Raw genomic sequence first — 26,413 nt, 5'->3', positions numbered from 1 at the left:
TTCTTTAATTTTGTTTATGTATAATCTGATGTGCAGCTGCTGTGACCAAAATTTATCTATTTTTAAAAATCTAGCCTGTATAGGAACTACCATTGTTTATTTTTAAGAGGAAAGTCAAACTAAGAGTCAAAACCAGATTATCAAGAACTAGAAAATACAATGCTTTATCTCTTGATATTTTGTCAAGTCAAACTTTAATCCTAATTTGTCATAATTTTCTTTTTATTATTTTGTCCTTCAAAATCAGTATTACTTCGTCGCTCTGTCAAATCATGGAACAGTTTAATAGTGCAAATAGTTGCAGCTATCCAAAGATTATCATAGATTTCTTGCAGAAGGCTAGTTTCAAATTTGTAGAGGCCACTAAAAGCTGAAAGGGAGTTTTGCTTGTTTTTGTTTTGTTGTCATTGTTTTATAAATTTTCCATGGGACACAAGGTAAATAATAACCGTTTTTGTTTTGTTTTTAATACTGCGTGTTTTTTTGTTTGTTTGTTTCAGGTGTACAAAACAAAGTCCTAGTTAAACATTTATACCCCTCACAAAGTGATAACCCTCCTCCCCGATGATAACCTTTTTTATTGGAATTTTTTGTTTTATGGAAATAGGTAGACACTTACAGGATGCTGTGTATCTTTCTTATTATGTGGCACATTTGTAGACCTCTTAATTTGCAAATGAGCCTGCTCATTTTTCAGACACTGATCCAGTTAATATTTTAATATTGGCACAGTAAAGCTCTCAAAATCTATTTCACACAGACTTTCTTATATACTAGGTTTTACTACTGCTTTATTTGAATCTAAAGGACTTTGATATTTATAATACTCTCAGCCTACTTTCTAAATGGGTTGTCACTGCATTGAGCTTTGACTGACCGTCAGTGCTTCTTTATCTGGATTCTGTCCTACTGTTTAGAGACAAAATCATTTGAAGTAAATCAAGTCTTCATGTGATTATAATTATACCGGGGTAGAGATGAATATTCTCCTATAATAATCAGTTCTAGTTAATGCCCTGGCTTGACATCCGTATTAACTTGTATTGCTGAGACAACAGCATATTCTGTTCCATTTCTGTGAGCTGGAATATTAGATTTCCAAAAGATTCCTGAAATGGTGAAACTTCCTTAGGTTTTAATTCACTTGACTTGGTTTAGAGTTCACTAATGATACTTGGCCTCCAGGAAAAATGCCTCTCATTAAGCAATTAACATCCCGGTGATTCCAGGGCATTTCTTCTAACAGCAGGAATACCACAGTTCCTCCGATTTGGCTCAGGTCCCATGAGGACACTATATAGAATACCTCTTAAGGCTAAGGTGAAGGTGTAATTGAAGCACTTCGGAGAATAGAGGGGGCACTTTTAGTAATTATGCCCAGACGGCAGGCATCAATAAGGTTAGTCACCTTATTAACACCTCAGTGGTTCATATCTTCAGCTCTCTAGAACTGATCTAGAGTTCTGATACAAAAACCAAGGATATCTGCGCCATTTTGAAAGTCCGTTTATATTTTGAAATGATCACTGAATGCCACTTGGGGAACTATTCAAAATATATATATATATATACATATATGTATATATATGTATATATATACACACACACACACACACACACAAATATATACATATATATGTATATATGTATATATTGTTTTATTATTTTTGGTAACTTTTATTAATATCCATTGCAGCTGTAACAGAGTCTGATACCATGCCCAAACTCCTTAATTTTAGTTGAGTAGATTAGAATGAGTTTTGCTACTTAATCAAATAAATTGGAGTGAATGTTTTTTTAATTGTTTTTAATGAATGCCATTTCTTTGGTTGACTAAAGCAATTTGCCAGTGACTGTAAGTATTCCCACATTGAATGGATTTTAAGTAATAAATAATTGCCAAGGAAGTAGAAGAACAAAGAGTGGTTACTACAGCTCATGGGGATTTAAGAAAGAATAATTTCTGACAGTTACAGTTATGTAGGTCTTCCTAGTATTCATAATTGCTTTATTGAATTCTTCTTTCCTGTTGCTTTTTTATAGTTTAAATTCAGATATATGTACACTAAGTTTATTTTTAAAAATACATTGTATATGGTGATGGAAGGAGAACTGACTCTGGGTGGTGAACCCACAATGCAATATATAGATGATGTATTATAGAAATGTATAATTTTACTAACCAATGGCATGCCAATAAATTTAATACAGATTAAAATAAATACATTATGCCCAGATTTCTGTAAAAGTATGTATGTTCTGTTTTGAAATGCCCAGTCATGTTTATTTCATGGAAATTTGGGGAAATTACCATGGGAACTAAAAATAATAGATGTGTCCTTCTTTTTCTTTCCTTTTTCAAAAAGCTGGACCTGTGATCTGCAGAATGCTGAGTTATCCCCCAACTCGCCGAGCTTTAATTGTGGGTTGTGGCCTACAAATGTTCCAACAGCTCTCAGGCATTAACACCGTCATGTATGTATTTTTTTCTGGCTTTTTACTGAAAAGATTGTGAAGGAATTATTTTACACAGAAAAAAGAATAGGATTCTTGGTGATTTGTTGTTATTAAACGTGTAGGATTCTCTTTTGAGAAGATAGTTAACTTTACATTTTTTAAATCCTATTAATTTGTAACTAGAAGGAGATGATTTGTTTTGTGTGCTTTGTTTAATTTCATATAATTTTCTCTTTTATGCCACCCGGTACTTCCTTGCATTCTGAGCTAATGAATGTATCATTTTCATAAGCCATTTCTTGATACTGGTTAGAAAGTAATCAAAATGAAATCACCTAGTATTGTCAGATTAATAGGCACACAGGTGATTAGTTCATTTCCTTTTGGGGCAGTTTCAATGCAATGTGAAAAGAACATTAGGAGAAGTATGTTACAACCAGAGTATAGTGGACTGAAGATGGAGTGGGGTCAGAGAAGTGGAGAAGATGCACAAAACAGTTTCCTGTTTTCTAGTTTTCAGAGTAATCCCCACAGTTGTATTTGTGATGGGGATGGAGCAGGGTGACTAGTAGGGGATTCTACTGTGTTTCCGTTATTTTAATATTAAACACATTTTTGGCAGCCTATTTTGTACTAGATGCACAGCAGTGAATAAAGTAGACATGGCCTTGGCCTCACAGAGTGCACAGGCTGGTGGAGGAAACACACATTAAATAAACTCAAGAGTTTAATTTCAAACTGTGATCAGGGCTATACAGAACTATTCCAGTCCTCCACAGAGTAGACTTTTAGGATCCTAGGTAATAGAATATGGGTAGAGAACAGTCATGGTTTTTTGCTGAGAAACTGGTTGTTGAGTGAAAAGCTATTTAATCGTAGAAGCTGAAATTTTCCCCCTCACCTATTGTTTAAAATTGTTCATTAGAAAACTCCAAATTATGTAAAATTAAATTTTACCTGGTAAATCATTTGTATTTGGGACTCTTGATATTTTCCTTTAAAATTATTTGGGATATGATGAATTATTTAGTGATAATTTGAGAAGAGTGAAGTGGTTAAAATGATTATTAAAAGTAATGATAAGGCCCAATTACCGATTAGATTAAATCAGCATTTGTTAAGCAAGTCCACTTTAAATACATCTACTGTGTTTCCCCAAAAAGAAGACCTATTGAGACAATCAGCTCTAATGCGGCCTTTGGAGCAAAAATTAATACAAGAAGACCGGGTCTTATATTAATTTTTGCTCCAAGAGACACATTAGAGCTGAGCATCCGGCTAGGTCTTATTTTCGGGGAGACATGGTACACAATTGGTGAATTTGATTTTAATCATAATCCTTGTTAGACTACAACTTTCTGGACTAAATAATTGTTAATTATTTGGTCTTTTCCTACTTCTCACATTTCTTTTCCTTTTTCCTCACCTCTGTTAAGGCCCACCTGTCAGTTTAGTGCCCAGTATGTATTTGTTTTCCAGATGTCCATCATGACTGTTCAGAGATGTACCCACCATCCTGAGTGGGTGATGGTACAGAATTATAACAAGGCTAGCACCACACTTTCAAATACTGTAATACAGCAATAACCCTATGTGAATATCTAGTTTATCAACCTAATTTAAAATATGTCCTGTTTCTGAAACTATTTTTCGTTTGTTCTGCCCTTTTCTAGGCATTTAAATTTGACAGGTTTAAAAGCACAGAAAAGGAATTTTTGCTGTACTTTTTTGTGTTTCTGTAAAACAGAGATCACAAACAGAGGCAACTCTCGTTGATGGGTAGTGGCTGAGGCCAGCTTGTTCCTCGCTGAAGTGACTGTTACAGTCCATTTGTGATTTCTTGTACAAAATGTGCCGATTAAGGTTTTCACATTTTAATAAAGCATTCACTTCTCCAAACTCTCAATCTTTTGTCAGTGAGATCAAGTGATATAAGGATCCTGATATTCCTTAAGATTTATGAGTCATTGATGTGCTTTGCTTATCACAAACTATACATGATGTAGGTAATGTCACGCACCTTTTGCCTACAGTTGATTATTAATCTCAGAAAGAAGGAATAATAAAATAAGGTAAGTGATGGTAAAATTTAGATTGTCTACGAGATGCAAAACAGCTAGCCACTTAAACAACATGATGACTATGCTATACTTTATAGCACCATACTTTCAAATACTGCAATACAGCAATAACCCTATGTGAATATCTAGTGGTTACAAATAACTGGTGGTTATTTGTAGCCCCGAATTTCAGACATTCATATTTTAAGCCCATAAAACTTAGTATAAATTAATTTCATTGTAATAGACTGCACTTCTGTCATTACCTGAATGAAAATGACTATTCTGGGACTCTCACATAATGCGCTTTCTTCTACTCTCTCTAGTCTGTGTTCGTGTGTGTGCACCTGTATGCTGTGTATCTGTTTCCGTTATTCTTAAGATTCAATAAATACTATCATAAATTTTGTTTTATTTAATTTAAAATAATCTCTTAAATTGAGCCTAATAGTTTACTTTCTGTTGTTTTTAGTAGAAAATATTAACTGCCTTTTTTAATTTTAACAATGTCACCTTGTTAATTCAGAGTTCTGTTTTTATTGATATTTCATTATGTTCCGGGGGTGCCAAAAAAATGTACACAAGTGTACACTTTGGTCAGCATTGCTCAAGCAGTAGTTTGCCGTAATTAGAAGTGTCTAGACGCTGATGGTAACCACTTTGAGCACCTCTTGTAACTGCAGAAGTCAAGCCTGACTTGTATTCATCTTTTGTTATCGGTATATATTATTACATTTTAATACAGTTTTCCTTTCTTAAAATCTGTACACATTTTTTTGGCACCCCCTATACATTTCATTACTCTTTTTTTTTCCAACTTGTTCCCTTTTAAGTGGGAAATAAAGTAGGCAGTGCTTGTCTGTATTCACAACCCAAATCTAATAATCTGCAGAAGTTGAAATATTTCTATAAAATCCATCTTTCACCCCAAAGTTTGTGTAAACCTGAAATTTGAGGTAGTTTGAATTCTGGTTTTCACCAATGAAAGTTAATATAAAGATCATGTAGAAAAAACATTGGAGATAAATTATCCTTACAATTCCATCATATAATCTTACCATGTTTAGTTTTCTCTCCTCTTCCTCATAAGGTATTTATTTCTATCTCCTTGATTTATTTAATATCCTATCTCAGTCAAGAAAATAGATATTTTTCTTGGAATATTTAATTTTTTCATTCTCTACCATGAAAAAATATATATTGTGAATATGTCTGTGTCTATATATTTTATTTGTATGATAATTCATGTTTGTAGCCTAACCCATACCTTATCATTGTTCATCCTATTGAGAAGGATTTAGAAGTCCTTAAAACCAGTACATACTTCAGACAACTACATTTAACTTTTAGAAGAGGCAATTTACTAATATGACTCTAATCACTTAATTTCAAACATACAGTGAATAGATTTTTCTCCATTCACAGGAGAGAAAGAACATAGCAAATGGAGTACTAGCTTTCCTGATACAAAAGTGTTGATATTGCACTGTATCTCACAGATCAATAAAATATGTCCACATAGATGAAAATGAGTAATGTGAAGAAAACACTTGTAAGAAATTCTTTTTTTCTTTTTTTGGATTTATTTTAAACCCTAGTTATAATATTAATACGTTTCCATTTTCCATGTAAAAATTTTATCTAATAAATGGACCTTTCCAGCAATATTACCACAACCAGAATGTGTTTTTGTGTGTGTGTGTGTATGTGTGTGTGTGTGTGTGTGTGTGTGTGTAATAAAGTAGGTGGGTAAGTAGGGAGAGAGAGAGAACACAGCTGGCTCTATCTGGGTTTGTTAGCACCTTGCTTTTTTTCAGGAATCTTATAAAAAGCTGTATTTTGATACTTTCTGATAAATATATAATAATCCATCTTGGACAGGTGGAAGGTATCAGAATTTTACCTGGGAAGAGCAAGTGGTTAAATGGCTCATTTTAAGGTTATATAGAAAATCAGTAGTAAAGTGGAGAAGGAGTAGAAAGGATTGTGGGGGAATAAACTTCTTTTGGACACCCTATACTAGTCTTTTAGTTTTAATCTACTCTTCTTTTGGATTAATACTCCCAGATTCATCTTTTCTTACCCTTCCCTTTCCTACTAATTTAAAGGAGGGGAGGGAAATAGGCAATGATATTGATTGGGCAGACCATTCTTACTTCCGTAACTGCTGTAAATCCCCAGGAGATCACTTCCTATATGGCATTTACAAGAGATAATAAAGACCTTTGGGAAACATGCCCTTGTAATAATAATGTTAATAGCTGTCATTTATTGAACATTAAATATCAGGTACTGCTTCAGCATTTATTAATTAATTTAATAAACATTAACAGAAAAGTAAAAAAAAAAAAAAAGGACAAAACTTTTAACCCCTCGAATGGTGTAATTATTTATTGTTGTCATTGATAACAAACATTTTTACTCCTTTTATGTATGACACTATGAAATATTTTCATAGACAAGATCCCTATTGATCTTCATAACAATCCTGTCAAGTAGGCAGGGCAGTTCATCAGTTTATTCTCCTAGGTAAGGAAGTTAACTCTTAAAGAATGAAGTGACTTTCCACCATCACACAATTAATAAGTTTTAGAGCTGAGGATAGAGCCCTGATTTTCTGACTCCAGATGACATGGTCTACCTTCTACTTGTAGAACACCTGACATGCTCAGAGCTGACTGTTTAAAGCTTTTTGAGGAGTGATATAAGGTAAGAAATCAAAGTTAGTGTAATTTGGTACTATCCAAAGATAAAAATCTAAAATGACTGTGCACTAATAAAATTGCATTCATCTCAAGAATCATAACACTCATCAAATTCTTTAATGTACTGGCACCCAGGTAAGGCCTTTGCTTTGTACACCGATCTAGAGTTCCTGGACAAGCCAGTGTGGTGGTTGGATGAGTCATTTATTTTTGTTAATCACATTTAATTAATTTAATTTCATAAGTGCTGTATTTTTGAATCTGTTCCATTCCTGTGGAGAGCTCTTCCAACAAGCTCTCCTCTTATAAAAAATTACTATGCAATCAGGAAACAAGGCACCATAAGTAGGCATGGCCAGATGGTAGTAAATGTAGAAAAAAATGAAGGTGACAGGAAATAAGAAAAGAATACGGATTTATGCGCTCACATGTTGTAAATCTGAACCAGAGGTGAGGTTTTGCTCCCTCTGAGATCCGCAGCAGGCAGGATAAATGGACCAAAGCACCAGCTCACTCATGTGAGAGACTTCTCCTCTGTCTGCTTCCTCAGTATGGCTCTGAACATAATCCAAAAAGCTCGTGAAAGATAATATGCTTATCTCATTGGAATGTTTCAAGATGAGCGCATTTGTGGTCATTTGTGTTCATTGGATGAAAGTCATTGAATAGATGAGGAAATGTTAAGGTTCATGGTTCACTCTTTTGAAAGATGAGTTAATGTGCTGGAAAGAATATTGACCCAGGAATCAAGAGAATCAGTTTTAAGATCTCCACTGTGATAGGCATGCCAGTTAATTACCTTCATTCTAATTATCTACAAAATGAAATAGATGGACTTTAATGTACATTTGAATTAGGAAAAATGGAGTTTCAAGCAGAAGTGGAAGCTAAAACATTCGTGTTTGAAATACTTTAAATCTTTCTTGGATGAAAAGTTATCAGACTGTACGTCAATTTTAGTCTTAAAAAGAAAAATGTATTTTGTCAACATAATTTTTGGAAGATTTATTAAATGCTTACTACATGCTAATCATTATCTTAGATGTTTAGCTTCTTGTATTATATTAAGGCCACATTTTTATTTCCCAAGTATATCTTTGAGGAATGGTCTTGGTTGTAGTTGACCATGTTCTCTTTGTCCCGAGATCGTGTGGCAAACCTATGACTTGATATGAAAGGACGCCTGGGCTTCTGTAGTGAGGTAAGGGTAGGTTCAAGCCCAGTGAGCTTCACTGGTCTCTCAAATAGTGTACATGTGGAGTACGTGGGAAGGAATGCACTCTTCCCCTCTGAAATCTAAAGCCTTATTGGGAGGCAGATAGATCTCTATCCTAACATACAAAACAAAGTATTCTCCTCATGTGAGGCTCTGAACAGAATGGCTTTATAGTGGAGCGATCAGACTGTTCTTAATCACTTTTCGCTTCCCCGTGGTCTGTGTTGCACACCTGTCTTAGTTTGGTTTCCTCAAAACAGACCCTAAGACCAAGACATGAAAGCAGATGATTTGGGGGTACAGGGGGTTGATACCAAGAAGCATGAGTAAAAGAATGGGGGAGAATGTGATAGGGTGACAAATGGAGTCAAGATTGCCTTGGTTAAGTAGGTTACCTCACTCAGGAAGCAATTAGAGGTCAATCCTGCTGAGGAATAGTGTGGAATGTGCTTCAGAACTATTCCAGGAGTATTTATTCACAATGCCCAGTCCCTCCATGTGAGAATTACCCCCTGCAGATGGTAAAGGCAGTTGGTAAATGCAGTTCTTTCGGGCTTCCCTAAGCAATCTTCCATGATGCCAGAATTATCAGGCAGAGTAGAGAGACACAGTTTGTTTAGGTAGAAACCGTCAGATTCTATCGTGAATTTTCATGATAGTGGCAAGGGAATTCAGAAAGGAGTCAAATGAGGCAGGGCATTAAAGGGATGTTTTTAAAATTCTGTGTCTTCAAATATGTGTAAAACTAAGTTTACACCATATGGATGTGAACTTCCTTAGTACCTTTCATGTGTAAAATTTCACTTTCAGTGAAAGAAGTCACTTAACCATATAGAAAGTAAGCACTAAAGTGGAGTTTTATAAGAAATGATGAGAACATATTGTCTTGAATATTATAACATTTTCTTTGTATAATTCACAAATAATTTTGTCCTGTCAAAGGAATCGTAAAACTACATCTGCTGAAGTATTCATTTATTTATTCGTTCAACCAACATTTACTATATTGATAGAGCTTCAGATATTTGGAAACTATATTCTTGTCTTTGAGAAGTCTGTATTCTACCCGAGCAGATAGACAGATAATTACGGTGCTATATTATGAAAAACAAATTAATATGCTATAGGAACACAGAAAAATGGAACACTATATAGGAACACTAATTCTACTTAGAAAATGAAGAGGGCACATGTAAATGATTTTTTGTTATATTTTTAAAGATTTCTTTATATGGAATTGTTTTCTAGGCAGAAATATGGTACATCACATATTAATACAGCCTTTGGTGTTAAATCTGAATTTGAACCCAAACCCACCACACTTGCTAGTTGTGCAAACTCCATAAACTGCTTCTCAGTGATCTGGAATTCAGGGTTAATCCCTCCTGCGGTTGTCATGGTGATTAAATGATATAGCATATATGGTTCAGGACCACGGGAGCAACTTAGTTGGGGTTAATTCCTTCTGCTCACTGTATATTGCAGTTTAGAAATTCCTGGCCATTTGGAAAGCAGGGACATTCCACAGTTAACCCATTCTCTTTGTACTACACCCATTGGTTTAGGATCTGAGGCATTGTCTGTAGACACAAAATTGTTATAATACCCTTTTTTCATGCACGTATCCATTTCCAAACTATAGAAAAGAATCATGCTAGTGGTTTTCTTCTAGCTTATAGGTGTGGTAGGAGTGTTTTCTATTTCAGTATTAGACGTGCTCTTTTTATCTAAAGTTTAAGTCAGGGAGAAAAGATCTCAATGACCTTTGAATGTTAAGAGCTGATGCCTTCTTAGGAGGTGAGGGATCTGTAGCTAAGTATATCCTGTGACATGACTTCTGGTTTACAACAAAAGATTGTCACACCTTTTTGGCATGCTTTCTGAGTCAGATGTGCATTTAAGGTTCTGTGGTAATTAATGGAAATTTATCTGCGTGGTTTGTAAAGTATCAGCAACAAAGATTTCGGCTTCCCCAGGATATCTTTGGTAATGTGGAAACATGATTTCCTTGCTTGCTTGCCCTTTCTCTGCTGCGTATGTTTTGCTGAATGGTAAGTAGAAGACATAGAGATGCTGTTCATGAGTTGAAAAAGCAGCGTGAAATCCAGGGATGTGCCCCAGGAAATCGGCTAGCTGTGTCCATAGAGCAGAACCTTGCCCCCTCAGCCCCACCCCCAAATCATATGTGAGTTGAGAGTAACCAGTCCGATTAATTCCAGGTAGACGATTATAACATTGTAGAAATAGTCACTTTTTAATTCATTCTTTAAACCAACAGGTGGAAAGCGCTCTGCCAAGGAGTCAAGACACACAATATGACTTAGCCCATCCCTGGGAACTTTGGTCTTTTTCCCTTATCTTTAAAAGGATCTGCTGTCATCTGTCTTGAAAGGTTGCTTTGAAGATGAAATGAGACAACAAAATGCCTGCCATATAGTCGGTACTCAGTAGATGTTGGGAAGTTTGGTTCTCCTCTTTCCACACTCACATTTGTTGTCTCTCAGTAAGTCAGCTTTCTGGGCTCTCCTTACTTGGCTGTGATCCTTTAATTCCCGCCGTGTGCCCCCCCCCCCCCGCCCTTATTGGCATATCGCAGCATTTCATGCTGAGCCTCCTTCATGGCTTTTCCTGCTCAATTTGCTCCTTAATGTTGGTGCTCCCAGGCTTGGCTTACAACTTTACTGGAAGATTCTGTCCTCTGCATAGTTTCGAATGCCATCTATATGTTAGAGATGACCTAATTCGCATTTCCAGATCAGAACTCCTCTGAGATGCACAACCATATCCAACTGCTTGATATCTTCACTTGGATATTCTATTCTCACCAACCTCTACATGCACAAAACTGAATTCCTATCATTTCCCAACAATCCTGTCCTTCCTATAATCCCCATCTCAGTGGAGGGTATGACCAGTGGTGCCCAAGACTGTAGCTGGGAAGCCAACACATCCAAATCCAACCAGTTGCGATTTCCTTCAAGTTTACTTCCTTAACCTCTTTTATATCCTTCCTATTCTCTTGATTTTAATTATCTGTCCAAGTTCAGGCCCTGCTTTAGTCAGGGTTTATTATATTTATAAGTCAATGAATCTCAGACCAATCGTGAGAAAAATAAGGGGGTTTACAGTAATGGCACAGGGACCAAGGGCAAGCAATACAGCTGGGCCTGGCAAGGGGCTAGAACCAGAAACTGGAGGGTTGCTTGCTCAACCTCTGTGTCCACATGGTATTTTGTCCTTGCTCAACTCTGGCTATGTGCATCCTCTTCCTTCTTTCTCTTTGAGATCCTCCTCTGGTCTTGCTCATATGTGATCTCACTGCCACTGTAACCTTGGATGCTCTTCTAAGTTCAAACATCCACAATAGAGTGACTGGAATTGTCCCCATTCCTAATTCCTAAGAGAAAAACCAAAGTGAACCTACCTTCGCCCGGGTGTGTGAGGCCGGGGGGCTGGGCAATGCTGGAGGAGGAGATGCACAGAGAATTTTTCTTTCTTAAATCATACATCCCTCCTTCTTATCTCTGCCTGTGAACTTTCTGAAATCAAATCAAATCAAATCATATCCCTTCTTTAAATCATGTAAGTGTTCTCACAGCTTTCAGCAGAGCTCAAAGTCAAGAGCCCTTCATGGCTTGACTTTTGTTCATCTCTGCGTTACCCCGTGTTCAGTCCCTTCCCACATGCACACTGCCTCCTTCTGTACAAAATGTCCTGTTCTTCCGGTGATGATTAAAGCTAATCCAAGCCTCAGTGCCTTCACCATACTATCGTCCCAGGCTGCAATATCCAGCTTACCCTAGAAAACCTCCAAACCCAGGTTACATGCCATCTCCCGACACCCAGCGGCTAGTTTAGGTGATCCTCCTCTGGCCTCCTGTAGCACTCTGAGTAGATTTCTGTCATAACAGTTATAGTGATACTTTATTATAACTGAAGATTTATGTGTCTATTTCCCCCCAAAGACTATACAGAAAATAAAATCCACCCCAACCCCCTCCCCCCAACCCCCACCAGAGAACTCTTCCCCATAGAGAATCAGCTAGATTTTGGTTACTACTAAACTGTTTTGTTTTTGTTCTTTTCATAGCCAGGGTCGTAGCATGGTGTTAACAATTGGATTTGTCTCAGTCTAACTGTATGAGTGTGTTCCTTAACTGATTTGTAGATATTACCTTAGGAAAACAAAAGGCCACACCATTCAAGACTTGAGAACACGATATTTCGAGTCCTGATGTTTAGAATTAGTGGCAAGCTTCATTGACATTTCCATTGATTTACATTATTGGATAGGTGATACTCTTTCAGTTTAGTCTGACTTTCAACATTGAACATCCCATGACAAAAATTCTGCAAGTCAGATTTCTTGGGTCCTTCTTGTTCAGAGCAACTGGAGAGCTAAAGTTAGGGACTTCTGTCCAAGTTTGTGATTATGCTTCCTGTGGCTGATGGAATTGCAGGATTTCAAATGCTATTAAGCTGCTTGATGCAGAGACAAATAGTCTGATGACATGCCATTCATGGCAGGGAGAAAAATGAACAGTCTCTTTCTGGAACATCTTCATTTATTTTGATAAGATTATTTTTTACTGGGCAGATTAAAATATATAGCACTAAATATAAGGTGTTCCTATTTCCATTTCTGTAAAAACACATAGTGCTAGAAAATGTATAAAGCAGATGTAACCATGGAGTTTTAACTTGAGTTTCTTGCATAGAATTAACAGTCTCCTCCTGGATTCTTCTAATGATCTTCTTCATCTTCTAATGACTCCTCAGCCACTTACCATAAGTATATTTGAGAAATTTCATCATATATCTAAGACTATTAGCAAGGACTAAATTTAGCCCTTAGGCATGTTTTCTTTAGAAAGTGCAGAAATTTACACTTGTTAAATTTCCCATTCAAGTCCAGACTTCAAGGGTCTGCATTGCCTCTTGGAGTATATGTGTCCTCTCCATTTCCCAACATTCCCAGTTACTCTCCATGGCTGGGACCCATGGAGGTTATGCCATCTGCCCTCAGGAATCCACAGATATTCAATTAGTATTTTACTGAGCACTTTCCCCATATATGTCCTATTCAGGGCTGAGTCAAGATGAGGACAGACAATTAGATTGCTCTGATTTTAGGAATAGAAATAGTGTTTAATTACAACAACAACTCTGGACACATGTAAAATGTTGTTTTTCACCCCCCAAGACCTCCATTTCACGTTAAAAAAAAATTTTTTTTTTTTGAGGTTAAGTGGATGAGACTGTCGTTTGCCAATACCTTGTATCAGCTAAGAGGGAATATGCCATAACTGACTTTGGAATCAGACAGACCTATCAAATAATTTGCTAGAATTAAATGAGATAATCATATTTAATGTCCTCTGATGTGACTAAATCATAGCAGCTTATTATTTATTGTATTATTTTATTTGGCATCTGACAGACCTGGAGTCAAGTTTTATCATGCTTCCTGCCAATAGTGCTGCCTTGAGTAAGTCGCATAGACACTCTGAAGTCTCAACTCTCTTATGTGCAAATGGGGTACAACCTACCTCTCAGAGTGGTTATATTTTCCTTCAATCTTTCGCATCTCAGTAAGTGGCATTACCATCTATCTAGTTGTTCAGGCCCCAAATCCAGGAATAACCTTTCATTTTCTTTTCTTACCTCCCCACATCCAGTTCTTCTATGAGTCTTGGGTCCAAAACCATGATTCCCTAGCTCTGCAGAGACATGAGACTCCTCTCAGGGAGTCGTGGGATATTTTCAATTTGTGAAGGAAACACTGACATGCTCAGACTACTGCTGTTAAATAATTTATACCTTAAGAAACAGAACCACTAGGTATTCTTCTGGCTTAGGGGTGCGTGTGAAAAAAATTACTGAGACACTAAGGGCTCCACGAAGCAGGAAAGTTTGGGAACTTCAGCTCTATCATAGCATATATCCTTCTCCTTGTCTTCATCTCCATGACTATGAGCCATCCTAGTCATCATGGCCTCCTGCTCGTTTATCGTAAGAGCCAGCCTCCTAACTGGTCTTTTTATTTCTAGTTTACCCTCCATAAGCCATTCTCCACAGAGTAGCCAGATTGGCCTTTGAAAAATATGAATAAGATCTTAACTCTCCTTTGAAAAATATGAGTAAGATCTTAACTCTCCTTTACTTAAAACTGCTGGTAGCTTTCCATTACACTTCAAGTCAACCCATCCCTTCACCCTGGTCCCCAGACTCTACCCATCTGGTCCCCATCTGGTCCACCATCCTCATCTCCTGCCACTCATCCCACCATTCACTGTGGTCTCAGGCACACCAGCTTTCTTTCTTTTCTTTCATCTGTTTCTCAAACTCTCCAGGTTTATTCCCACCTTAGAGACTTTGCAGTTGCTTTTCCTCCCACCTGGAAAGGTCTTCCTCTCGATCTTTACTGTAGCTATTTCCTTGTCGCTTGCGTCTAAATTTAAATGTTACCGCCTGAGGCAGGCCTTGGCCGTATTTGAAATAGTCACTTCCTCCATTACTTCATTTGTTTTATTTATTTATGTTATTACATTACTTCATTTGTTTTATTCATAGTTTTCATCACTGCCTAAAATTATTCTCTTTGTTTGTTTATTAAGCTCATGAGGGTAGAGCCCTCATCTGTCTTGTTTGACTTTGAACTGTGCCTAACAACACAGTCGGCACTCAAGATATGTTGGTTACATTGGAAATGCAGACAAATGCTTGTTCTGTTTCCTTTCTGCAGACAATGTCGTTGATGATCACGTGCCCATTGCTGCTTTTGTATCATAAAGTCATGCTGAAATTTTGAACGATGGGGAACTACGTGTTTGGGCGGTGATTTGAAACATTGGATTATTTACTCATCTTGCTTCAATAGTCAGGAAAAAAAAAATGCAGTCTCAGTGTACTCTGCCTTTGTTTGAAGTGCCTGTCTTTTCCAAATCCTTAGTAAACTGATTAAACCACTAAGAGAAAAATCCCTTTCCTATTTCCCTCTTTACCCAAATCTCTCTAGATTGCCAAGTCTTACAGTTGGAGAAGTACTGGAGTAATATATAGAAAAATCAAAATCACTCTAGTACACCACTCATTCCATTAAAAAACAGGACTGAAGCCAGCATGAGAGAAAGGTGTTGATACAGTTTTTTGGTTTATCCTTTCACTATTTCTAGGAGGTGAATGAACTATATTGCCAAATTATATTGTTGCAGGCTCTGTTTGAAGTTCAGTAAGATGAAACTTAACAGCAGTCAGTAAAGAAAAACAAAGAACTATGAGTAACAAGGACTCTATGAGTTAACCTCAATAAAACTATAATTTTATAATAATATAATATATACAATAAATTAAAACTAATAATATTTTAGTAATTAGGACAAAATACAAACAAGTAAATTTAGGTAAGTACACTTTTTAAAGTATTTATATTCTGGCTATTTGTTTTGTGGGTATTTTTTATTTTCATCAATCTTTACAGAGTCCACATCTAACCTAATAAGTGGCTACTTTCTAAGGACTTCAAGTTCAGTTGGAAATAGAGAATCATTTGCTGATAGAAACGGTGTATGTTAAGCTGGAACACAAAATCCCCTTACGCCTTACCATATCTGAAATTGTGAAACAATCATACCATTGCTGTTATAGGGAAACTTCCAAGTTATAGCTCAAAATTCCAAGCATATTTTTCCCGAGCCCCAGAATTCCCAGAGCACCAGCTTTAGATGCACAGGAGGCCCAGGCTTCTCAAGGCTCAGGTCAGGTACGGGTATAGGTATGTGCCAGACCCTGTTGGCAGGTGAGTGGGAGTGCAAGGGGGCATGGCAACATCAAAGGCCTGGGCAAGGTCAACTAGTGGTGTGACGAGAATTCTGGTCATAGTAGGGTGTTCATTTTGTCCCTGGTAGAGGAAGAGTGGTTCTTACAGTGGTTCTGACAGCAGCTGTTAGCGATGAATGAGGCACGGGATCATTCCTGTTTATCAGCTGTTAGTAAATTGTATGTTTGTACGTTAATCGTTATATATCTCTAATATAGATATATTAGTTTGTAATTCAAATGATTTCTAAAATCAGAAAAACTGAAATGACTAGGACTTCTCTGCATGAATCATACAGTGTTTGTTTCCATGAGTACATTAGAAAATCACTTTGTGAATTAATTTCATTATTAAAAGCATATTCCTAATTTAGGTTGCATGTATATAAAGTTTCAGCAGACAGATGAAAACTGTCCGTTACCTGGGTGTTTTCATGATAGAATATGAATCAAATGGCTTGACTGACCTGAATATTGATGTATTAAAGAACAGTAAAACAAGTTTCCTCCTATTTTGTTGATTTTATCTTTTTTTTTTTCAATAATCAAAAGACTACACTTGAAGTTGGGTCATTTATGTGATGGGTTGAAAAGGTCACCGACTTGTTCTAAGGTTCCTCATATTTTGTTATTTTGAGTTTAATTTTTATCCCAGTATTACAGATAAAAAAGTAAAGGTACTGTAAAGTTTATCATGAAAAACAGTTGTCCCTGTCCCTGCCTTCCTCTACCTCAAGTACTGCTCTCCAGAGGAAATTGCTTTCACTTCTTTTAGATACTTCGTTTCATATTAACATCTGTATTTCTAAATAGAATTTATATTTTTAACTGATTTCAGTTTTTGAAATTTTGTGTTGACTTTCCATTATGGAAGGTGAAATACTTCTTCCAACTCCTGTCACCCCCTTCACCTTCACACCCCCCGCTTATAATTATATGTCGATTTTTAGATTAACTAATGTTCACTGTTTTCATCAGTATGACTACAGAAATACTATTTTCAGCTGAGCATCTGAATGTTCTGTGATTATTTGTATTTCACTGTTGTGCTGGGTATCTTCTGTTTGCTACTCTAGTGACACTCGCCAGCCTTCTCCACCTTACGCCCTGCCCAGGAGCCTGACTTGGTGACCTAACTGATACATTTGTACAAACATGTTTTTCTCCCCTGTAGTAAATAATTGCCTCCTTCTTTAATTTGCTTAGTGTTCAGTGTACCCTGCACTAATCCTTGCCATATACTCTTCCATGGAACTGTAAAACCTCTCTCTTTATGGTGAAACCTAGTAAGAAACACCAGGAAATCCATTCCACCCCTTGCCTTTCTTACAGACCTTCCTCCTGGAGCCTTCGTGATGCTGCTGCCCTCTGATCTGGATGTTGTCCAGCCACAGCTGTAGGAATTCTCTTTACTGCTCTGGTTAGCTTCCCTGTTTCCTGGACCCCACGTCCTATTTTTAGCCTTACTCCGTCCTCTTTGTGGTTCTTATTCTGCAGTAATTGCTGTGAAAAGCTCAATGTGAAGTAAAAAAAAAAAAAAAAAAAAAGAGAGAGACCATGAAAATCTTTATTCTGCTCCCAGGCTTGATTGTTGTTACCCCCCTCAGAAGTTTTAAGGCCATAGACTTTTATTTGCAGACCATGCCTTCCAGCTGAGCTTAATTGTGCCTGCTGTCATCAAATCTGCAAGCTTGGTTGTTCATTGTCTCTAGACAGTAAACCTCTGTGCCCTCTCCTGGTGTGAGTAGGGTAAGAGATGTGGGAGGGAGACTGGGTTCTCTAACAGATTGTTATAAAGATTTTCAACTAGTTTGCTTATTTTTAGTCATGGTCTGAAATATCTGGTACCTCCAGTTTTTGGACCTTTCCAGAGTTCTGTCATGTAAATCATCTTGCTTCTTGCAAGCCTCCCCCTATATGTTCTGCCATTTTAAGCAAGTCAACAGTTGTTTATTCTCTTTTCATTGTCCAAAACTTCTAGATCTTTATCCTTGCATACTTTAAAAAAAAAAAAGTTAATTATTTTGTAGTCATTTTAGCAGAGGGTGAGGAAAAAAGCTGCTGAGTTTAAATGGATGTCTTTCATAAGTTATTTTAAAATATTACGTAGGCAAAATATAGTCAAGTTCATGATTGAAATGTTTCTCTGAAATAAAAAGCATGTTATTTATTTTTTAAAAAATTAGTTCTACACTTAATAGCTTCAGAAATTTTAAGATTTTGATTTTTTACACTGCATTTGTACAGAAGAGAATCTAGCATTTTGGAGCACTTTTATCTGTTCCTCATTTACTAAAAGAAGTACTGTTGGTCCCACCACTCACACAGAAAGTGTAGTTAGAGCCGGAATGGAGGATTCGCAGGCTCTCAAGTTAAATCAGTAAATTTACATACTGGAAGTAGCATGGATTTAATTTATAGACTCCTCGAGTTAAGAGTAAGATCTTTAACCCAACCTAGCAAGCAAAAATTGGGTCAAAGCATACCAACATATACATTTGATATTACACATATGATTCAATGTATACTTTAATTTAATGTTTGTGTGTCCAATTCACTTGAGGTTGATTCATTTAATTATGCATGTACCGGTTATCTTTGTATTATTCCACACTTCCATAGATGTTCAATAAATGTTAAAATGAAACAAAAATCACATTTTGTATATCTAGCATAGTGATTTGAAGATAGGATGTTTAATAAATTTGTCAAATAAAGTATCCTTTAGCTTTTCTAAATATCCCTCAAAATAAAGATCTTTAATTTTGAAAAGATTTCTGAAATAAAACAGATTTTAGCCAAGTTACTATAGCATTGCATAAACACTTCTTGGTTTTGAAAAGCTGCTTTGAGGTTAACAATAGCCAATGAAATATTCTTTTGTTTGATGTTTTATTGTTTTTAAAAAGGATAAATCATAACAAAATGTAGGCCACATGTAATAAACATGTTATTTGAAGCATTAAACATTGTATTAACTTTAGTAGATCATAAACCTGTGAACTACCTTATATTGTGTTATTTAGGGATTTATATCTTTAATGACATTTGTGGGGGGAATTCAAGGATATGCTTTGATTAATGTTTGTATTCTTTCCAGAAAACATTTAATTCATATCTTTCACCAATTTTCAGTTAGTTTACTTTGTGCTTTATTGGTATTCTATACCTAAAGAAAGTTAAACCTCACAAATGTTTTGTTGTCAGGGATCAGCAGTAAACTTGCGTAGTTTAACATTTTTTAAAAATTCTATAAAATGCACAAAATATATTCAGCTTTTGATACAGAGGATGGGAGAGAAACGTTATTATTACTGGACTCACCAAGCTGTTTGATTATGATGCGTGCACTTTGGTTGACAAGAATCTTATCTGTTTTAAATGCTTAGTGCAAAGTCTATTACTGTTCCATTTATATGTGAACAAACTAAATGCTTTGGTTCTGAAGGTACTATTAATTATAAGGACAGCTTGATGGATTGCTGTATCAAATGAGCAGTTTTTCTGAATCAGATAGCATGAGGAAAAGATTTTTTCTCTATAAATGAACCATTTTTGCTTTTAAAGTTAGAGGTGTATTCAATTTATATAACTGTGAAGATAGTTTTATCTATTGAAATAATGACCTGGCTGTTAAAATACCAGTGAGAGATAAGCCAAAATACTGAAGAGCAGTTTATAAAACAATGTTACATGTCTCATTCATTTATTATAGGATGTTGACCATTCTATTTATATTTCTGCTCCCATTTTTATAAATGTCAGAACCATATAAGTCAGTTTGAGTTTTTTAAATTTCTCATAATAAAAGTTCATATAATGTTTCCTGAGAGTGCTTATTATAACATATGTCTTTGAATCTTTCCAAGCCTCTAATCCTGGGATTTACAAGTAGGATGTTCTTGCAAACCAAGTAAAGGAATAGTAGTCGTTTCCTCAGAGTAGTTATCAGTCATTCTTTCAAATAATATTTCCTGTCTTTGAGAGGAAAGAATTATTTAAACACAAAGGATTATTCTTTCATATATTTTAATAATTGAGGAAAAATGTATTATTTTGAGGAACATTTTCTTTCTCGTGTTTTAATGTTCTGAACATTGAGTTCTCTTCAACAAATTCAAATAACCTTTGTTTTAGTATTCTGAGTATTAATCAACCAAATAAAGAAGTTCACCAAATTCATTCCCAGATGAAACAATTGGTTTCATTTTTATTTTAAAATCTTATCTTTTCATGAAGTACTCCATAGGATATCCTAACAACTGGGTGAGAACCACTAAAGAAGTTAAAATGAATAACTAAAAATAAGAAATTATTTATTTTATATTAAACTCTGTACTACTAGGGAAGATTGGTAAATATTGATTAGTACTTAAATGTGATGTTTGCTGCTTTGACTTTAAATGCTTTAAACAGAGTGTTTTCAGATTCAGTTTAGTTGATCATTCATCTTTCCATGTAACAGATGGAAAGAAATATGCATTTGGTTTTATATAAACAGTGAATCCTCCATGATAAGAATCTAATTAAGTGCATCTTTTCTAAAGTAATAGTTATTTTTGTTTTGTTTTCATTAATTAATGTTTTGTACACAATCCCAGAATGACTGAGATGTTGGAGTCATTAGATATCCATTTTAAATCACCTATTTTAACTATGCTTAGAGAGATAAGATAATACATATATTTATAATAAATGCAAAGATAGGGAACCTCAAGAAAGAAATATTAATAGAAACTATTTCCCAGGAATCTCAAGAAAGAAATATTAATAGAAACTATTTCCAATTTTTGGAAAAGTTTGGAAGAATTGATACTAGTTTAAATATTTGATACAATTCACTGATGACACCACCAGGTCCAGAGATTTTCTTTGTTGGAAGATGTTTTATTACTGATTTAATTGCCTTGGTTATAGTTCTAGTTATATGTTCTCTTTCTTCATGATTTAGTCTTGGTAGGTTGTGTGTTTCTAGGAATTTATCCTCTTCATCTAAGTTATTCAATGTGTTGGCACAGAATTGTGTGTAGTACCCTCTTGTAATCGTTTTTATTTCTGTAGCGTTGGTAACATTGTCCCCACTTTCATTTCCGATTTTAGTAGTTTGAGTCTTCTCTGTTTATTTTCTTTGTGCATCTAGCTAAAGGTTTGTCTTTTTTTTTTATCTTTTCAAAGAACCAACTTTTCATTTCATTAATTTTCTTTATTGTTTTTTTTGTTCTCTATTTTATTTCTCTCTGTTCTAATCTTATTTCCCTCCCTTTGCTAGTTTTGGATTTAGTTTGTTCTCTTTTTTCTAGTTCTTTAAGTTGTAAAGTTCAGTTGTTGATTTGGGATCTTTCTTATTTTTTTTCATTAAGTATCTTTAGCTATACATTTCCCCCTTAACACTTTTCTCTGTGTCCCATAAGTTTTCATATGTTGTGTTTCTATTTTTGTCTTTAAGTATTTTCTAGTTTCTCTTGTGATTTCTTCTTTGATTTGTTGGTTGTTTAAAAGTGTGTCATTTAATTTCCACAAATTTGTGAGTTTTCCAGTTTTAATAGTGTTATTGACTTCTAACTTTCTCCCATTGTGCTCAGAGAAGATACTTTGTATAATGTCTATTTTTAAATCTATTGAGACTTAATCTGTGGCCTGCCCTATGCTCTATCTATCCTAGAAAATGTCCTCTGTGCACTTAAGAAGATTGTGTATTCTGTTGTTGGATAGATTGTTTTGTGTATGTCTGTTAGATCCAGGTGGTTTATTGTGTTAAGTTCTCTATTTCCTTACTTATCCTCTGTCTGTTTGTTCCATTATTAAGAGGAAGATATTGAAATCTCCTAATTGGAATATAGCAAGCTTCCTGAAGGTTGTTCTTAAGGAAGATGAAAATAATAAAATTCTTGATGAGTGAATGTTATAATTTTAGATGACTGACAAAAATTTTGAGTTTGAATTAATGATAAGTACATAAAAATTAAACAAAAAAGGCAATCAGTCTCTCCATGGGTGGAGGCGATTGTGTAGGAAAAGTATAGTAACAATGGAGCAATATAAGGCTCAGCTGCCAATTTCTTAACATATTTGAAGTATTGGAAACATCAAATATTGACATAATTAAAATTACAATATAACAGTATTAGAAGGATGGTAGGATGAGCAGGGTGCTTATATGGTTGGTGGTAAGGGATAGTAATGGAACTGAATCTCTATCTTTAAAAGGAGGTAGATAATTAATAGGCATTGCTGAAAACATTTTATTAAAAAGCATAAACATATAAACAGATATAGAAGTAAATACCAAATGAAAGTAAAGTGGCATGACCTCAAAAGTAGTATTTTACATAAGTGTATGTCTTTTTTAGTAATAAAAACCAAAATAATTTATATAAAACTGATTAAGCCATAAAAAAATTATAAAATTTTTGAACCATAGTTTACCCGCTTTTGAATATTCCTTTACCCTCATTTAAAAATATATAATTATTTTATTTAATTTTTTAAAAAATATAAAGATGAAAAATACTTATGTATTACCATTATACATGATCAGCTGGTATAAGTAAATGCAGTCATTGAGATGTGTTACTATAGCTACTTTTTTACGAAGAAGGACATCAAGTGGCGAAAGATAAATGACAAGTTGAAAGACTGAGTTAAAATACATTCATTCAGTTTATCATTACTTCCTGATTTGTTTTAGGTAGATATTATAAATATCAATAATATTTCTTTGTGTATATAGGACAGCTAATCCATTCATGTCATGTATATCATATTCTCTAATATATATGGTGATATTAATAAATGTTGAAGACTAGTTTTAAAAGAATATTCCTTGGCAGATTTCCCACAATGTATTAACATACATGAACAAAGAAACTTGTTTTTCATAATTAGTGTCTATGTGGAGTGAGAAAAAGGTGAAGGTTTTTAACTTGCTAACTGACTAATTCAACTTCCCACATATCTCCCTGATATTTAAAAGAAAAAAAACAAAAAACAAAACTGTGAATCTCTTATGCTTGAATTTGGTAAACGTATTCACTTTAGTAAGTTTAGTAATTTTGTTTTCAATAAAATTTTGGGTTTTCTGACAGTCAAAAACTGTAGGGCATATTAATGTATTCAGAAAAGAAATGCAGGGAAGTCGTTTTAACATGACACTTTTTAAATTCTATTTTGTTTTTGCTATTTACCTTGATAAGCTATATTCAGTACAACTAATTTTGGAACTTTAAGTATGAAAGCTTTCAAGACATATAGAATAGAGTTATTGTAGCTTTAGCTGAGAAATGATAATCAATAGCATATTTTTGGTTTTGATTCTTTTCCCACATTTGTATAATAGTTTATGTGTCTTATGTTTTCATAAAGAAGATATAGATATACATATTTTAACCTAAGAACAGTGCTTTGAAGGAGGCAGAATAGATGATGAGGTGCTAAGCAATTTGGAAAGGTTCTTTTTTAGTTTTTTTAAATTTTCTTTTATTTTTAACTTTTTTTATTGTGGCAAAATATACATCACAAAATTTTTTTTTACAGTTTTAAATGTAAACTCATTGGCCTTGATTGCAGTCATGTGCTGCTTAACAACAAGGATACGTTCTGCAAAATGCATTGTTAGGTGATTTTGTCATTGTGAGAATATTGTGTGGTGCACTTCCACAAACCTAGATGGTCTTGCCTCCTATACACGTAGGCTACACAGTATAGCCTGTTACCTGTTACCTATAAGCCTGTACTACATGTTACTGTACAAAACAACATGAGATTAAATCAAGCACAAGAGAAAATAGTGCAATCAAGGGATGAGGTAAACATAAGATGTATGAGGCTGTGGCATAACAAGGCATAGTATTTTACAGCAAAGTTTTTTTTTTTAAGTAGAAAGAGTAGACTCTAAAATAATGATAAAAAGTATAGTGTAGTAAATGCATAAGCCAATAACATAGGTGTTTATTATTATCAAATATTATGTACTGTACATAATTGTATGAGCTATACTTTTATACATCTGGCAGTGTAGTAGGTTTGTTTACACCAGGATCCCCACAAACACGTGAGTCACCCATTGTGCTACAACCTTACAAAGGCTACCTCTTCACTAGGCGATAGGACTTTATCAGCTCCATTATAATCTTACAGGACTGCTCTCCTACATGTGGTTTGTTGTTGACCAAAAAATGTTACGTGGTGCATGACTCGATAGTCACAATATTGTGTAACTGTCACCATTATCCATTGCCAGAATTTTTCATCACCCAAGAAAGAATCTCAGTACCCATAAAGCGGTAACTCCCTATCCCCACTTCCGCTCAGACCTTGACCATGTCTAATTTATTTTCTCAGTGTTTGAGGAAAATACTAAGGAAGAAAGGCTGGCACTATAAGGTGCAGTAGGCTTGGATTTTGCTGTTTTGTCACAGAAAGCTAACTCAAGAAAAAAAAAAACAACAAAAACTTATAATCCTGTATAAGTGTAAAAATCCAGGGGTAGTTTGATTCTTCAGGACTCAGATAATGTCTTTGGGACACTGTTCCTCCTCCTTCCTTCTCCATTTCTAAACTGTTCTTCCTTTATATTATCTCAGAAAGAATACCTCAAGAAAACAGCAACTCTTACCCAACCGTTAGAGCAAACAAGTTTAGTCCTGAAACTGGTGCTAATTGATCTAACTAGGGACACAGGCCAACACCAAATATCAACCTTTTTTTCAGGGAGCTGTGGAACTCCTGATGTGACTTAGGCCATATGCTATCCCAGGAGTCAGGGTTGGTGGGTCAACCCTAATGGAACTAGAGAACAAGAGTGGAAAATAATAGAGGCTCCATCAGAAAAGACTGCACAGGAAAAATGAAAAATTCTTCCTGTTAAGATCAATAGATTAAAAAATTTTGTTAAATGTAGTTATCTGGATTTCTTTTTGCTTTTCATTTTCAGTTAAGCTGATACAGAGAGTAATAGGGAATATATATATATATATATATATATACACACACACACACATATATATACATAAATGTATATATATACATATATATATACACATATATATACATATATGTGTATATATGTATATATATGTTTGTAAACCGTTTTTTATATTTGTAAACTTTAACAGACATTAGGCATGTTCCTGATCTTCAGGTCTCATCGCAAGAAACGAAAAATTGTGTGGTGATGGATGTAACTAGATTTATTGTGATGATCATTTCACAATATAAATATGGAAGGATTATGTTGTATATCTGAAAGTAATATGATGTTATCTTCATGTTACTCTAAAAAAAGATTACACAACTACTAATGAGCAAAACTAAGACTCAGTCCCAGATCACTCTGACTCCAAACCATGTATTTGTAACTGTTATTAGGCTGGTGCAAAAGTAATTGCAGTTTTTGCAATTATTTTTAACCTGTTGAATCGCAATTACTTCTACACCAACCTAATACAACCTAATTTACTCTAAAACGCAATAAACTCTGTACTGCTTCACTGGCAAAAAAATCAGAAAAAATGGGTAATTTCATACCCATTTCTAGAAAGGGCTGCCCCAGGGCCACAACCAGTCCTTATACCAGTCCTTAGCCACTGTTAATCTACAGCAGCGGGTATTTTTTTAAATGAAGGAGCCGATACCTCAAGCTTATCGCTGTGCCTTTGAAATATCAACAAAGAACATTTGGTCTGGGGTGGGGGGCATGTTCCTATAGTATAAATTTTAAAGGGATATGAAAAATGTTGAGAAGTATCTCTTATCCTACAAATGCCAGTAACTCAGAATAGCACTGAAGCCCAACTAGTTGTTAACATACCTTGCATACCTTGATGCTTCTGAGTTGACCTTTTTATTTGTTAGCACTTTCGTTTTTTTATATGCAATATTTATTATCATAATTAAGTGGCTTTACCCTGTGGAAAAGTTGATTTCACCACTATTTTCACTGTTATTTCAGTTAGCCTTATTGGCACATCAAATTGCATTCTAAATTATTACGTAGTAATTTAACTTTAAATCAGTTTTCTTTTTTATTAACTAGAATGTTTAAAATACACATCCAAGGATTACTAGCATATCTGACGTGCACAGTCAGGGTTACTTCAATGCAGGTACATGGCTCTGAAATGCTGCCTCACGGCCAGATCAGAATTTTGAATAGACAA

General features: G+C 35.0%; 1 protein-coding gene across 1 annotated transcript in view; it reads left to right on the top strand.

The window, feature by feature from the left end:
- Nucleotides 1–26,413, top strand: part of SLC2A13 (solute carrier family 2 member 13) — a 308,745-nt gene that overhangs the window by 138,445 nt on the left and 143,887 nt on the right. The window contains 1 exon segment of the mRNA XM_033118217.1: nt 2,367–2,475. Within this exon segment, the coding sequence (XP_032974108.1) occupies nt 2,367–2,475 (109 nt within the window).

The sequence above is a fragment of the Rhinolophus ferrumequinum genome, chromosome 10 (assembly GCF_004115265.2).
Source record: "Rhinolophus ferrumequinum isolate MPI-CBG mRhiFer1 chromosome 10, mRhiFer1_v1.p, whole genome shotgun sequence".
Taxonomy (NCBI): Eukaryota; Metazoa; Chordata; class Mammalia; order Chiroptera; family Rhinolophidae; genus Rhinolophus; species Rhinolophus ferrumequinum.
The sequence above is the reverse complement of the archived record's forward strand: the minus strand, read 5'-3'. Positions and strand labels throughout refer to the sequence as shown.